General features: G+C 45.3%; 1 protein-coding gene across 1 annotated transcript in view; it reads left to right on the plus strand.

The window, feature by feature from the left end:
- The window catches only part of LOC110494792 (calcium/calmodulin-dependent 3',5'-cyclic nucleotide phosphodiesterase 1B), a 72,625-nt gene extending 58,435 nt beyond the window's left edge, over positions 1-14,190 (plus strand). The window contains exons 3-14 of the mRNA XM_036950902.1: positions 1,936-2,118; positions 2,806-2,872; positions 3,313-3,429; positions 3,756-3,896; positions 4,823-4,923; positions 7,630-7,755; positions 9,465-9,566; positions 9,860-9,980; positions 10,228-10,309; positions 12,433-12,550; positions 12,775-12,911; positions 13,543-14,190. Of these exons, the coding sequence (XP_036806797.1) occupies positions 1,936-2,118; positions 2,806-2,872; positions 3,313-3,429; positions 3,756-3,896; positions 4,823-4,923; positions 7,630-7,755; positions 9,465-9,566; positions 9,860-9,980; positions 10,228-10,309; positions 12,433-12,550; positions 12,775-12,911; positions 13,543-13,601 (1,354 nt within the window). The 3' untranslated portion in view covers positions 13,602-14,190. The remainder of the gene's footprint in view (positions 1-1,935; positions 2,119-2,805; positions 2,873-3,312; positions 3,430-3,755; positions 3,897-4,822; positions 4,924-7,629; positions 7,756-9,464; positions 9,567-9,859; positions 9,981-10,227; positions 10,310-12,432; positions 12,551-12,774; positions 12,912-13,542) is intronic.
- The last annotated feature ends 2,499 nt before the right edge of the window (positions 14,191-16,689 follow it).

Raw genomic sequence — 16,689 nt, forward strand, 5'->3', positions numbered from 1 at the left:
ACAACATGGTAGCAACACAAAATGACAACAACATGGTAGAAACACAACATGACAACAACATGGTAGAAACACAACATGACAACAACATGGTAGTAAGACAACATGACAACAACATGGTAGCAACACAAAATGACAACAACATGGTAGAAACACAACATGACAACAACATGGTAGAAACACAACATGACAACAACATGGTAGTAAGACAACATGACAACAACATGGTAGCAACACAAAATGACAACAACATGGTAGTAAGACAACATGACAACAACATGGTAGCAACACACCATGACAACAACATGGTAGTAAGACAACATGACAACAACATGGTAGCAACACAACATGACAACAACATGGTAGAAACACAACATGACAACAACATGGTAGCAACACAACATGACAACATGGTAGATTCCCAACATGACAACAACATGGTAGATTCCCAACATGACAACAACATGGTAGAAACACAAAATGACAACAACATGGTAGATTCCCAACATGACAACATGGTAGAAACACAACATGACAACAACATGGTAGATTCCCAACATGACAACAACATGGTAGATTCCCAACATGACAACAACATGGTAGAAACACAAAATGACAACAACATGGTAGCAACACAACATGACAACATGGTAGATTCCCAACATGACAACAACATGGTAGATTCCCAACATGACAACAACATGGTAGCAACACAAAATGACAACAACATGGTAGAAACCCAACATGACAACAACATGGTAGCAACACAACATGACAACATGGTAGATTCCCAACATGACAACAACATGGTAGATTCCCAACATGACAACAACATGGTAGCAACACAAAATGATAACAACATGGTAGATTCCCAACATGACAACAACATGGTAGATTCCCAACATGACAACAACATGGTAGACACAACATGGTAGCAACACAACATGACAACAACATGGTAGCAACACAACATGACAACAACATGGTAGATTCCCAACATGACAACAACATGGTAGATTCCCAACATGACAACAACATGGTAGATTCCCAACATGACAACAGCATGGTAGCAACACAACATGACAACAGCATGGTAGCAACACAACATGACAACAGCATGGTATCAACAAACATGACAACATGTTCTCTCTTTCTCCCCTCTCAGACAGCGTCTGATTTGTTCTCTCTGTCCCCTCTCAGACAGGGTCTGATTTGTTCTCTCTCTCTGTCTCTCTCAGACAGGGTCTGATTTGTTCTCTCTGTCTCTCTCAGACAGGGTCTGATTTGTTCTCTCTGTCTCTCTCAGACAGGGTCTAATTTGTTCTCTCTCTCTGTCTCTCTCAGACAGGGTCTGATTTGTTCTCTCTGTCTCTCTCAGACAGGGTCTGATTTGTTCTCTCTCTCTGTCTCTCTCAGACAGGGTCTGATTTGTTCTCTCTCTCTGTCTCTCTCAGACAGGGTCTGATTTGTTCTCTCTCTCTATCTCTCTCAGACAGGGTCTGATTTGTTCTCTCTCTCTGTCTCTCTCAGACAGGGTCTGATTTGTTCTCTCTCTCTGTCCCCTCTCAGACAGGGTCTGATTTGTTCTCTCTCTCTGTCTCCTCTCAGACAGGGTCTGATTTGTTCTCTCTGTCCTCCTCTCAGACAGGGTCTGATTTGTTCTCTCTGTCTCCTCTCAGACAGGGTCTGATTTGTTCTCTCTCTCTGTCTCTCTCAGACAGGGTCTGATTTGTTCTCTCTCTCTGTCCCCTCTCAGACAGGGTCTGATTTGTTCTCTCTCTCTGTCTCCTCTCAGACAGGGTCTGATTTGTTCTCTCTGTCCTCCTCTCAGACAGGGTCTGATTTGTTCTCTCTCTCTATCTCTCTCAGACAGGGTCTGATTTGTTCTCTCTCTCTGTCTCTCTCAGACAGGGTCTGATTTGTTCTCTCTCCTCTCAGACCGGGTCTGGATGCAGAGGATGACCTCCAGAAGCTGCACTCTGATGGCGTGCCCACGGAGGTCACTGATTGGCTGGCTTCAACCTTCACTCAGAGGGCCCGCCGCCCCGCCCGCCGCTCCGACGACAAACCAAAGTTCCGCAGCATCGTCCACGCAGTGCAGGCTGGGATATTTGTTGAGAGGTAGATGGAAAACGTTATTATCCTCAATGAGGACGTTCACTATACGTTCAATATACTGCAAAGGAGGCTCACCCAGTGAGGTCGAGGAGGATGGTCCTCCTCATTCATTTGAGAAATAAATTAAATGTAAATAAATAAATAAAAAATAAACTCCTAAATAAAGTTGTGCATAGGGTTTGTAAAGTGTGTGTGTGTGTGTGTCACGATCGTCGTAAGAAGCGGACCAAAATGATATTTTAATTAAAGAAGACACTTGAACACTGAATACAAAAACGAACAACGACCGTGGAGCTATATACCGAAATGTGCTGAACACAAGCAACTTAACATAGACAATCACCCACCACCCACAACGACAAAACAGGCTACCTAAATATGGTTCCCAATCAGAGACAACGACTAACACCTGCCTCTGATTGAGAACCATATCAGGCCCAAACACAGAAACAGACAAACTAGACATACAACATAGAATGCCCACTCAGATCACACCCTGACCAAACAAAACATAGAAACATACAAAGCAAACAGTGGGCAGGGCGTGACAGTGTGTCACAGGGTCAGGATAAGTTCATCTAGGTTCATTAGCAGTGGAATGCATTATTCCCATTCGGTTGAAACAAGGAAACTACAGATTCACTTCTGAGATTGTACCAATGCCAAACATTCCATGTGCTGTTGTTTCAGGATGTTCAGAAGGGCCTACACCGCTGCCATGCCTGACCAACCTGCAGCAGTAGTTAACTGTCTCCGGGTAACAACGTCTTATCTATTATCAGTCTATAAGTCTTTCATTGGGCACCACATTTTTAAAAACATTTTTTTTTTATTTAACCTTTATTTAAACTAGGCAAGTCAGTTTCCCTAAGCCAATTAGGCACCACATAGGGAGCAGAGCCAGGAGTTTCCCTGACCGTGTGACTAGTTTCTCCTGGTCAGGTCATGTGGACAAGAAACCCAAACCTTACTACAATATGATGTAGTAAAAGGCTATCCCACAGCAGGAGACCTTGAGCCTCTTGGTCGGCCATCACAACAATATGATCTTCATTGACTTGCCTAGTTAAATAAAAGTTAAATACATGTAGCTATCTTTTTTTAAATTAAATATCAGACTGTCTCTAACTCTTGATAAAAGTCAACGTGGACATAATGAGATCAGACTCTGTTCGTCTCGATCCTCTCCATCTTTAGGACATTGACCGGTGGAACTTTGATGTGTTTGCTCTGAACACTGTCTGCCATGACCACGCACTACAGACCCTGTTCCTGGAGCTGGTCACACGATACGGACTCAACAGCAGATTCAAGGTCTCCACCTAATCACTTCGCACATCCTCTACTATATATTTGACTAGTTTACCATAACTAACTCTTTCAGTTTCTGTACAGATTTAATTCTTCATAACAATTCAAACTTCTCTCGCTGCCCAAAAAAACACATGGTTTGTCTGTTGAAGTAAGCACAACATATTTTCCTAGCTAAATGGAATTATTCTAAGATTCTTGCACAAGTCGTACAACTCGGGAGCAGATTCCGACACAGATGACTTTGAGAGGTTGATGATACAGTATGGACCAAACACAATGCACCGACTCCATGTGAACTCTCGATGTCATATGGCGTCCTATTACAGATCCCCATCTCCTGTCTGATGTCCTTCTTGGAGAAGCTGGAGAAAGGCTACAGTAAACACAACAACCCCTACCACAGCAGTGTCCACGCAGCCGACGTCACACAAACCCTCCACTGTCTGCTCCTCCGTACAGGACTAGTGGTACAGTACAGCACCTTTTTCACTCAGTTTACACAGCAGATCATCTCTGTAATGTTGTATTTGAAATGGAAATTTCCTGACCCGTCTATAGGCCCATAGTTGCCCTGCCAGGTCAGGTGACGTGGTGGGGGAAAAATTCAAGGCACTAGCTGTAATGGATGGACTTGAAGGAAGCCAATTTATGTGATTTATTTTTTATTTTTACTGTAATCCAATGTAAATTACTGTAAATGTGAAATGGGGATGTTAATAACAAGTGTATCGGTGTTGGTCTTGCCTCCAACTCTGGTTACTGTATAATAATTATATAATGACTGTATATGTGTGCTATGTACACTCAGTGGCCACTTTATTAGGTACATCCATCTAGTACCGGGTCAGACCCCCCCCCCCCCCCCTCCTGCCTCCAGAACAGCCTGAATTATTTGAGGCATGGAAACGTTGCTCAATTGGTATAGATATATAATATGGCGCCGACCAGAGATTTGCCTGTTTGTGGCCCGCCTGTTAGCTTGCACGGTTCTTGCTATTCTCCTTCGACCTCTCTCATCAACGAGCAGTTTTCACTGCAGCTGACTGGATGTTTGTTTGTCTCACCGTTCTCTGTAAACCCTAGACAGTGTCGTGCGTGAAAAGCCCAGGAGGCCCGGACGTTTCTGTGATACTGGAAGTGGCGCACCTGGCACTGACCATCATACCACATTCAAAGTTGCTTAGGTCATTTGGTCCATTCTCACGTTCAATCGAAGAGTACCTGAATACCTCGATGCCTATCTGTCTGTTTTATAGATCAAACCACGGACAAGGGGACTCCCATGTCTGTAGGAGAAACATGTAAATGTGAATGGTGTGATTTACCCAATACAATGGCCACGGAGTATATATGATGTTTATAACAGGGGTATCTGTGTGGGTCTCACGTGCAGCACTGGTTGACTGAACTGGAGGTCCTGGCGTCACTGTTTGCTGCGGCCATCCATGACTACGAACACACTGGAACGACAAACAACTTCCACATTCACACAAAGTAAGATGACGTAAAGTAAGAATTACTGAGGTGTTCAAAAATGCAGAGAGAGATATAGTGCAGAGAGAGATATGCAGAGAGAGATATAGTGAAAAAGATAAATCATTTGGAAGTGTTTTAATACAATAGCATTGCCCCAACTATGCCAAAGTTTTATTCTCTGATTCTATTAGATTACTGAAGTGTTTACGAATGTGTATGAGAGAGAGAGAGAGAGAGAGAGAGAGAGAGAGAGAGAGAGAGAGAGAGAGAGAGAGAGAGAGAGAGAGAGAGAGAGAGAGAGAGAGAGAGAGAGAGAGAGAGAGAGAGAGAGAGAGAGAGAGAGAGAGAGAGAGAGAGAGAGAGAGAGAGAGAGAGAGAGAGAGAGAGAGAGAGAGAGAGAGAGAGAGAGAGAGATTCTCAACTACTCACAGCTCCTGCATACTCCTTCTTAAGCAAACATATCTTATGGAGGGAAGGCAGTATTTTTAGCAGTAGATTTTCCACATAGAGACACAGATGGACCTAAGAACTCTGTATCCTGGCACACAGATGAACTCTTTATTTTGGGAACGAAACACGAGGGCCTGCTGCCATCAGCTAGATAGCTTGAAGTTATGAGCATGCAGTTCTCCTATAAAATGCATGCTCATATAAAATGAATACAAATACAAATTGTGCAGTATTTGGCCCTGAGAGAATCTCAATGCTCTGACATATCATCCATTTTGTATTTTTTAAATGTATTGCTTAATAAACACATATGCAAATGACTTTAGACAGTGGGTTTGATCAGGGGAACATTATGAACTACTTGCAGTTCTTTTTCAGTCCTTTACATCTATCGGTCCTCATCTCTCAGGCAGGGAAGCCTAGTGGTTAGAGTGGAGGGGCGGGCAGGGTAGCCTAGTGGTTAGAGTGGAGGGGCGGCAGGGTAGCCTAGTGGTTAGAGTGGAGGGGCAGACAGGGTAGCCTAGTGGTTAGAGTGGAGGGGCGGCAGGGTAGCCTAGTGGTTAGAGTGGAGGGGCAGGCAGGGTAGCCTAGTGGTTAGAGTGGAGGGGCGGGCAGGGTAGCCTAGTGGTTAGAGTGGAGGGGCAGGCAGGGTAGCCTAGTGGTTAGAGTGGAGGGGCAGGCAGGGTAGCCTAGTGGTTAGAGTGGAGGGGCGGGCAGGGTAGCCTAGTGGTTAGAGTGGAGGGGCAGGCAGGGTAGCCTAGTGGTTAGAGTGGAGGGGCGGCAGGGTAGCCTAGTGGTTAGAGTGGAGGAGCGGCAGGGTAGCCTAGTGGTTAGAGTGGAGGGGCAGGCAGGGTAGCCTAGTGGTTAGAGTGGAGGGGCGGGCAGGGTAGCCTAGTGGTTAGAGTGGAGGGGCGGGCAGGGTAGCCTAGTGGTTAGAGTGGAGGGGCAGGCAGGGTAGCCTAGTGGTTAGAGTGGAGGGGCAGGCAGGGTAGCCTAGTGGTTAGAGTGGAGGGGCGGGCAGGGTAGCCTAGTGGTTAGAGTGGAGGGGCGGGCAGGGTAGCCTAGTGGTTAGAGTGGAGGGGCGGGCAGGGTAGCCTAGTGGTTAGAGTGGAGGGGCGGGCAGGGTAGCCTAGTGGTTAGAGTGGAGGGGCAGGCAGGGTAGCCTAGTGGTTAGAGTGGAGGGGCGGGCAGGGTAGCCTAGTGGTTAGAGTGGAGGGGCGGGCAGGGTAGCCTAGTGGTTAGAGTGGAGGGGCGGGCAGGGTAGCCTAGTGGTTAGAGTGGAGGGGCAGGCAGGGTAGCCTAGTGGTTAGAGTGTAGGGGCGGCAGGGTAGCCTAGTGGTTAGAGTGGAGGGGCGGCAGGGTAGCCTAGTGGTTAGAGTGTAGGGGCAGCAGGGTAGCCAAGTGGTTAGAGTGTAGGGGCGGCAGGGTAGCCTAGTGGTTAGAGTGGAGGGGCGGCAGGGTAGCCTAGTGGTTAGAGTGGAGGGGCAGGCAGGGTAGCCTAGTGGTTAGAGTGGAGGGGTGGCAGGGTAGCCTAGTGGTTAGAGTGGAGGGGCAGGCAGGGTAGCCTAGTGGTTGGAGTGGAGGGGCGGGCAGGGTAGCCTAGTGGTTAGAGCGTTGGACTAGTAACCGGAAGGCTGCAAGTTCAAATCCCCGAGCTTACAAGGTACAAATCTGTCATTCTGCCCCCTGAACAGGCAGTTAACCCACTGTTCCTAGGCCGTCATTGAAAATAAGAATTTGTTCTTAACTGACTTGCCTGGTTAAATAAAGGTTAAATAAAGGTTAAATAAAGGTTAAATAAATAAAAATAATGAACACCACTTTATTACTATACAGTTACTACACCCAGTGATGCTGCATGTCCCTAACTATTAGCCTGGCTTGTATGTGCTTAAGCCACATCCTCCCACTGTCATTGTCAAGCTCAACATGTTTCTGTTAGACAGACACAGGACAAACTATCACCTGGTCGGTCCCAAGTCTGTAGGTTTAGGGTTAAAGGCATGACAACAGCAAATTTATCCAAAGCACATACAAAGCACAATGTGCTTGGACCAGGCTAGGACAAGGCTAGGACCAGGATAAGACCAGGACCAGGCTAGGACAAGACCAGGACCGGGCTAGGTCCAGGACAAGACCAGGACCAGGCTAGGACCAGGCCAGGACAGGACAAGACCTGGACAAGGCTAGGACCAGGCCAGGACCAGGCTAGGACCAGGATATCTAACCAGTACTTCATGAATGTTTTCCATCTGTGTGTTTTGTGTACTGTAGGTCAGACTTTGCTATGATCTACAACGACCGGTCAGTCCAGGAGAGCCACCACATCAGTGCTGCGTTCCGTCTTCTCCAAGACGACCAGTCCAACATCTTCATGAACCTCTCCAGGGAAGAGTGGATGTAAGAACGATACAGATGTTAGATCTTAATTTGAGTCAGTTTACTACAGCAGGAAAATATTCCTGCAGCAACAGGAAATTATAATTATTATGTGGATTATAATTAATGGAAATGTTTTAAAGGGGTTGATACATGTTTTGTTATGGCAAATCAAGTCTGACATTTTAAAGTGGAAATTAAAAACCTTAGACATCTTTTAGACCTTGAATACACTACAACAGTGGTATCACTCATTCCACAGAGGGCTGAGAGTCTTTGAGTTTTTGTTTTTAAATTTCAATTAAAACCTAGAAAACCAGGTGAGGGGAGTTCCTTACTAATTAGTGACCTTAATTCATCAATTAAGTACAAGGGTGGAGCGAAAACCCGCAGACACTCCGCCCTCCAGCTTGCATTTCCTGAAGCGCAGGAACATTCTCAGCAAGATAAGAGTGATCCAATTAAAATCCTACATCTGTATATTTTACATGACTAGCTTACTACCCTCTAACTTATCTAATGTACCACCTCTCGCACAGTATTATTTGATGTTTTTGTATCCACCTTTTAACACAGATTGGTCAATCAATCATCTTTAAAAATGTTATAATAGGCTGTTGCAGCACTGTGTTGGTCAGACGTACAGCACAGTACATGACTCAGTACATGACTCATCACAGTACATGACCCAGTACAGTACATGACTCAGTACATAACTCAGCACAGTACATGACTCAGTACAGTACATGACTCAGTACAGTACATGACTCAGTACAGTACAGGCCTCACCACAGTACATGCCTCAGTACATGCCTCAGCACAGTACATGACTCAGTACATGCCTCAGCACAGTACATGACTCAGTACATGCCTCATTGACTTCCGAACTGCCCAGCAAAAATTTGCTAAATTATTGTTTTGCAAGGTAGAGGTGGTGAGACAGACGGATGGATGGACAGGCAGACAGGCAGACAGACAGACAGACAGACGGACAGGCAGGCAGACAGACAGACAGACGGATGGACAGGCAGGCAGACAGACAGACAGACAGACAGACAGACAGACAGACAGACAGACAGACAGACAGACAGACAGACAGACAGACAGACAGACAGACAGACAGACGGATAGACAGACAGACAGACAGACAGACGGATGGACAGACAGACAGACGGATGGACAGACAGACAGACAGACTGATGGACGGACAGTCAGACAGACAGACAGATAGACATACAGAGAGAAAGACCGAGAGAAAGACATCGACAGACAGAAGCAAATGGAACAACAACTGTGCTCTGAGCAGCACAAATCTAGGTTACCATGGGAACACGGAAACCCATCAGGACAGTCTGAAAAGGTTACAACCCATGGGATTATCTTTAGGATTCAAAATGCAGAATGACTCTGCGTCCCAAATGACAGCCCATTCCGCTGTGCTCGCTCCTCTCCCTCCCCCTCCCGCACTGCCCCCCTCTCTGAATCCGGTGCATGTGTGTGCATGTGTGTGTGTTGGTGCGCATGTGTGCATGTATGTATGTATGTGTGTGTGTTGGTGCGCGTGTGTGCATGCGTACGTGTGCGTGTGTGTGTGTGTGTGTGTTGGTGCGCATGTGTGCATGTCTGTACGTGTGGTTGTGTGTGTGTGCATGTGTTTGTATGTGTGTGTGTGTGTGTGTGTGTGTGTTGGTGCGCGTGTGTGCGTGTATGTGTGCGTGTATGTGTGACAGGGAGCTGCGAGCGCTGGTGATAGAGATGGTGTTGGCTACGGACATGTCGTCTCACCTCGTCCAGGTCAAAGCCATTAAGGGGTGTCTGCAGCAGCACGAAGGGTAGGTGCCGCTTCACCCAGGTCACATGATCAAAGATGGAGATTATTATGACAGAACTGAGTATGCTAGAGACGAATGTAAGGAATATGATACTACTAGACCATTGTTTTTAGATATAATGATGGATTTTATTCCTGTTTTTGTATTTTGAAGAGCACTTCATGTCAACTGAATTGAATGAGTGTGTTTAACTCGCCCAGTAACTCCAATGATTTACATGAAAGTCCAAGAGTTTGGTCCTTCTCCAAAAACCCAGCAATAACTCCTCGCTGTTTGTTTCCTGTGACTAACAGCATAGACAAACCCAAAGCGCTGTCCCTACTGCTGCACACTGCAGACATCAGCCACCCCTCTAAGCCCTGGGGTCTGCACTCTCGCTGGACCAAAGCCCTCATGGAAGAGTTCTTCAGACAGGTAGGACCACTGGTTGAACTTTACAACTAGGGACAGGATGTTCCTGACTGGGTACTGTGATAGACCTGGGTCGTCTCATGTACTGTGACAGTCCTGGGTCGTCTTGTGTACTGTGATAGACCTGGGTCGTCTCGTGTACTGTGACGGTTCGGTTTCATTTCATGACTATTCTTGGATTATCTTGCTCGTTGTTGAGTGTCTTAGAAAGCCCATTGAAATGTGTTCTCTCTCTTTCTGTCTTCCTGAGGGTGACAGAGAGGCAGAACTAGGTCTTCCTTTCTCTCCACTGTGTGATCGGAACAGCACCCTAGTCGCAGAGTCGCAGATAGGTCATTGAAAATACCTTTACAATCCATTAAATCATTCACTTACGCATTCATTCATTACTGAATACTGATCCATTCACTACTGAATACTGATCCATTCACTACTGAATACTGATCCATTCATTACTGAATACTGATCCATTCACTACTGAATACTGATCCATTCATTACTGAATACTGATCCATTCATTACTGAATACTGATCCATTCACTACTGAATACTGATCCATTCATTACTGAATACTGATCCATTCACTACTGAATACTGATCCATTCATTACTGAATACTGATCCATTCATTACTGAATACTGATCCATTCACTACTGAATACTGATCCATTCACTACTGAATACTGATCCATTCATTACTGAATACTGATCCATTCATTACTGAATACTGATCCATTCACTACTGAATACTGATCCATTCATTACTGAATACTGATCCATTCACTACTGAATAACGATCCATTCATTACTGAATACTGAATACTGATCCATTCATTACTGAATACTGATCCATTCATTACTGAATACTGAATACTGATCCATTCATTACTGAATACTGATCCATTCACTACTGAATACTGAATACTGATCCATTCATTACTGAATACTGATCCATTCACTTCTGAATACTGATCCATTCACTACTGAATACTGATCAATTCACTACTGAATACTGATCCATTCACTACTGAATACTGATCCATTCACTACTGAATACTGATCCATTCACTAATGAATACTGATCCATTCACTACTGAATACTCATCCATTCACTACTGAATACTGATCCATTCACTACTGAATACTGATCCATTCATTACTGAATACTGATCCATTCACTACTGAATACTGATCCATTCACTACTGAATAACGATCCATTCACTTCTGAATACTGATCCATTCACTACTGAATACTGATCAATTCACTACTGAATACTGATCCATTCACTACTGAATACTGATCCATTCATTACTGAATACTGATCCATTCACTTCTGAATACTGATCCATTCATTACTGAATACTGATCCATTCACTACTGAATACTGATCCATTCACTACTGAATACTGATCCATTCATTACTGAATACTGATCCATTCATTACTGAATACTGATCCATTCACTACTGAATACTGATCCATTCATTACTGAATACTGATCCATTCACTACTGAATAACGATCCATTCATTACTGAATACTGAATACTGATCCATTCATTACTGAATACTGATCCATTCATTACTGAATACTGAATACTGATCCATTCATTACTGAATACTGATCCATTCACTACTGAATACTGAATACTGATCCATTCATTACTGAATACTGATCCATTCACTTCTGAATACTGATCCATTCACTACTGAATACTGATCAATTCACTACTGAATACTGATCCATTCACTACTGAATACTGATCCATTCACTACTGAATACTGATCCATTCACTAATGAATACTGATCCATTCACTACTGAATACTCATCCATTCACTACTGAATACTGATCCATTCACTACTGAATACTGATCCATTCATTACTGAATACTGATCCATTCACTACTGAATACTGATCCATTCACTACTGAATACTGATCCATTCACTAATGAATACTGATCCATTCACTACTGAATACTCATCCATTCACTACTGAATACTGATCCATTCACTACTGAATACTGATCCATTCATTACTGAATACTGATCCATTCACTACTGAATACTGATCCATTCACTACTGAATAACGATCCATTCACTTCTGAATACTGATCCATTCACTACTGAATACTGATCAATTCACTACTGAATACTGATCCATTCACTACTGAATACTGATCCATTCATTACTGAATACTGATCCATTCACTTCTGAATACTGATCCATTCACTACTGAATACTGATCCATTCACTACTGAATACTGATCCATTCACTACTGAATACTGATCCATTCACTACTGAATACTGATCCATTCATTACTGAATACTGATCCATTCACTACTGAATACTGATCCATTCACTACTGAATACTGATCCATTCATTACTGAATAACGATCCATTCACTACTAAATACTAAACTGTCCTCATTAAGACTCCATGTCTCTTGTAGGTTTCATAGACTTCATAGTAGACCCTACGTTCTCCCTACTGACTGACATGGCTGAGAAGATAGTCATTCCCCTGGTGGAAGACAACCCAGGCCCACCAGACCCCTGCAATCGGCACAGGTGACCACATATCCCATGTATTGGTTTTCTTTCTGATATTTACTCGTGCTTGATTAAGTTTGCCTGGTGCAATGGAAGCAACAGAATAGTCCCAAACAGCCCATTCTGCACAATTCAGGTCGGCTCAATCAAACAGGGAAAAAAATTATTCGGAGAAGATAAAAACCCCAAAAAGAAACATCGGAACCCAGGTCTGCTGACGACCAGCTGTTGTCTCCCTCCAGTAATCTGTGGAAGGAGAGTTCCAGAGGACTACAGTGGAGCCTGGCTCACTTCACCTCAGAACTGGTCACCTTCAGATCCACCTGGACACGACACACAGAAGACAACAAGTTCAAATGGAAGGAGAGCGGCTCTAATGGTAATGTGACAGACTTCTACTAACACCTTGTTATACCTCAGGGGTGGGCAACCTTTCCTTGTTATACCTCAGGGGTGGGCAACCTCTCCTTGTTATACCTCAGGGGTGGGCAACCTCTCCTTGTTATACCTCAGGGGTGGGCAACCTCTCCTTGTTATACCTCAGGGGTGGGCAACCTCTCCTTGTTATACCTCAGGGGTGGGCATCCTTACCTCACTATACCACCCCTGGCAGGGCGTGACTACACCCCGCATGGCAGGTCGTGATTGCCCACCGCGAGCTTAGCCAATTAAACTACCCTTTCATGATTGGGGTCCAGGGTTGGTTTAATTAATTAAGCCTCTTGGGGTTTTGTCATGGCCTTGTAAATATTCCATGTGTAATTCCCGAAATAGCACCCCATCCCCTATGTAGTGCAATAGCTTTGATCATGGCCTTATGTGCCCTGGTCAAAAGTAGTGCACTACATATAGAAATGGGGTCCAATTTGGGATGCAGGTAGTATTTCTCTTTCATCTCCATGAAGCCCGAGGAGAGGTAGTAGAGACATTTAAAAGATGTAGGCATGGTTCTTCTTCCAGTCCTCTGTAGCTCAGTCATATTTTTATATTCCATTGCTTTCCCCTCTCAGGAATCTTGGATCAGAACGTGACGAAGGAGCCGCCGACTGGGGGAGAGGAACTGTTCTAACGTTGTAATGGTGCTCAACAGCGGAGAGGCCCTCTTGTGTAGTACGATGCCAATGGAAACCATATGGAAATCATAGTCATTTAATGAGGGTTGAAATAAACATGCTGGTCATGTTACTTGCTAATTACCAAATATGTTTTCACCCAAAAACACATTGTTTAACCAGTTAGGAAATACATTGATGAAGAAACTGAACAAAGAACATATGTGTAGCATGGGTAGCAGGGTAACATGGGTAACATGGGTAACAGGGGTAACATGGGTAACATGGGTAACAGGGGTAACATGGGTAGCAGGGGTAACATGGGTAGCAGGGGTAACATGGTTAACATGGGTAACATGGGTAGCAGGGGTAACATGGGTAGCAGGGGTAAAATGGGTAGCAGGGGTAATATGGGCAACATGGGTAACATGGGTAGCAGGGGTAACATGGGTAACAGGGTAGCAGGGGTAACATGGGTAGCAGGGGTAACATGGGTAGCAGGGGTAACATGGGTAACAAGGGTAGCAGGGGTAACATGGGTAGCAGGGGTAACATGGGTAGCAGGGGTAACAGGGGTAACATGGGTAGCAGGGGTAATATGGGTAATATGGGTAACATGGGTAACATGGGTAGCAGGGGTAACATGGGTAGCAGGGGTAACATGGGTAGCAGGGGTAACATGGGTAACATGGGTAGCAGGGGTAACATGGGTAGCAGGGGTAACATGTGTAGCAGGGGTAACATGGGTAACATGGGTAACATGGGTAGCAGGGGTAACATGGGTAGCAGGGGTAATATGGGTAACATGGGTAACATGGGTAACATGGGTATCAGGGGTAACATGGGTAACATGGGTAACATGGGTATCAGAGGTAACATGGGTAACATGGGTAACAGGGGTAACATGGGTAACATGGGTAACAGGGGTAACATGGGTAGCAGGGGTAACATGGGTAGCAGAGGTAACATGGTTAACATGGGTAACATGGGTAGCAGGGGTAACATGGGTAGCAGGGGTAAAATGGGTAGCAGGGGTAATATGGGCAACATGGGTAACATGGGTAGCAGGGGTAACATGGGTAACAGGGTAGCAGGGGTAACATGGGTAGCAGGGGTAACATGGGTAGCAGGGGTAACATGGGTAACAAGGGTAGCAGGGGTAACATGGGTAGCAGGGGTAACATGGGTAGCAGGGGTAACAGGGGTAACATGGGTAGCAGGGGTAATATGGGTAATATGGGTAACATGGGTAACATGGGTAGCAGGGGTAACATGGGTAGCAGGGGTAACATGGGTAGCAGGGGTAACATGGGTAACATGGGTAGCAGGGGTAACATGGGTAGCAGGGGTAACATGTGTAGCAGGGGTAACATGGGTAACATGGGTAACATGGGTAGCAGGGGTAACATGGGTAGCAGGGGTAACATGGGTAGCAGGGGTAACATGGGTAACATGGGTAGCAGGGGTAACATGGGTAGCAGGGGTAACATGTGTAGCAGGGGTAACATGGGTAACATGGGTAACATGGGTAGCAGGGGTAACATGGGTAGCAGGGGTAATATGGGTAACATGGGTAACATGGGTAACATGGGTATCAGGGGTAACATGGGTAACATGGGTAACATGGGTATCAGAGGTAACATGGGTAACATGGGTAACATGGGTATCAGGGGTAGCATGGGTAGCAGGGGTAACATGGGTAAAATGGGTATCAGGGGTAACATGGGTAGCAGGGGTAGCATGGGTAACATGGTAACAGGGGTAACATGGGTAACATGGGTAGCAGGGGTAACATGGGTAACATGGGTAGCAGGGGTAACATGGGTATCAGGGGTAACATGGGTAGCAGGGGTAGCATGGGTAACATGGGTAACATGGTAACATGGTTAGCAGGGGTAACATGGGTAACATGGTTAGCAGGGGTAAGATGGGTAACATGGGTAGCATGGGTAACATGGTAACAGCGGTAACAGGAGTAACATGGGTATCAGGGGTAACATGGGTAGCAGGGGTAACATGGGTAGCAGGGGTAACATGGGTAACATGGTAACAGGGGTAACATGGTAACAGGGGTAACATGGGTAGCAGGGGTAACATGGGTAACATGGTAACAGGGGTAACAGGGGTAAGATGGGTAACATGGGTAGCATGGGTAACATGGGTAACATGGGTAACACGGGTAACATGGGTAGCATGGGTAACATGGGCAACATGGGTAGCATGGGTAACATGGGTAACATGAGTAGCATGGGTGACATGGGTAGCATGGGTAACATGAGTAGCATGGGTAACATGGGTAGCATGGGTAGCATGGGTAGCATGGGTAACATGGGTAGCATGGGTAACATGGGCAGCATGGGTAACATGGGTAGCAGGGGTAACATGGGTAGCGTGGGTAGCATGGGTAGCATGGGCAACATGGGCAGCATGGGTAGCATGGGTAGCAGGGGTAACATGGGTAGCATTGGTAGCATGGGTAACATGGGTAACATGGGTAGCATGGGTAGCATGGGTAACATGGGTAACATGGGTAGCATGGGTAACATGGGTAACATGGGTAACATGGGTAGCATGGGTAGCAGGGTAACATGGGTAGCAGGGTAACATGGGTAGCAGGGCAACATGGGTAGCAGGGTAACATGGGTAGCGTGGGTAGCATGGGTAGCATGGTTAACATGGGTAGCAGGGTAACATGGGTAGCATGTATGTTAAATGTAATATGGGCAATGCTAGAGGGTAGTAACATTCTGGAGATATGTAGTGACTGTTGTTGATGGGAGATGTAAAGTACAGAAGTACAAGATAAGAGTTTCTACTGCTTAATATTCTACCGTTCCACTGAGGAGATTTGGATGTACCTTTTAATATTCACATGAAATGTCAAAACAAAAAAGTAATTTTTCATCTTATTCTTCATCTGTTGTCCAAAGAATTTGAAGTGTGAACTATACTGAATATACTGAATACTAGTAGCCATTGTCCCGGATCATTAGCCAACTCCTCTGACTATCAGCCCAGGACTAACATACTGTGCCAGTTTTGTATCGTGAATGTTGTGATCCTGAGGCCGTCCTGATATGGACACTGTACATCAAAGGCATGACA

Source organism: Oncorhynchus mykiss, chromosome 17 (assembly GCF_013265735.2).
Source record: "Oncorhynchus mykiss isolate Arlee chromosome 17, USDA_OmykA_1.1, whole genome shotgun sequence".
Lineage (NCBI taxonomy): Eukaryota > Metazoa > Chordata > Actinopteri > Salmoniformes > Salmonidae > Oncorhynchus > Oncorhynchus mykiss.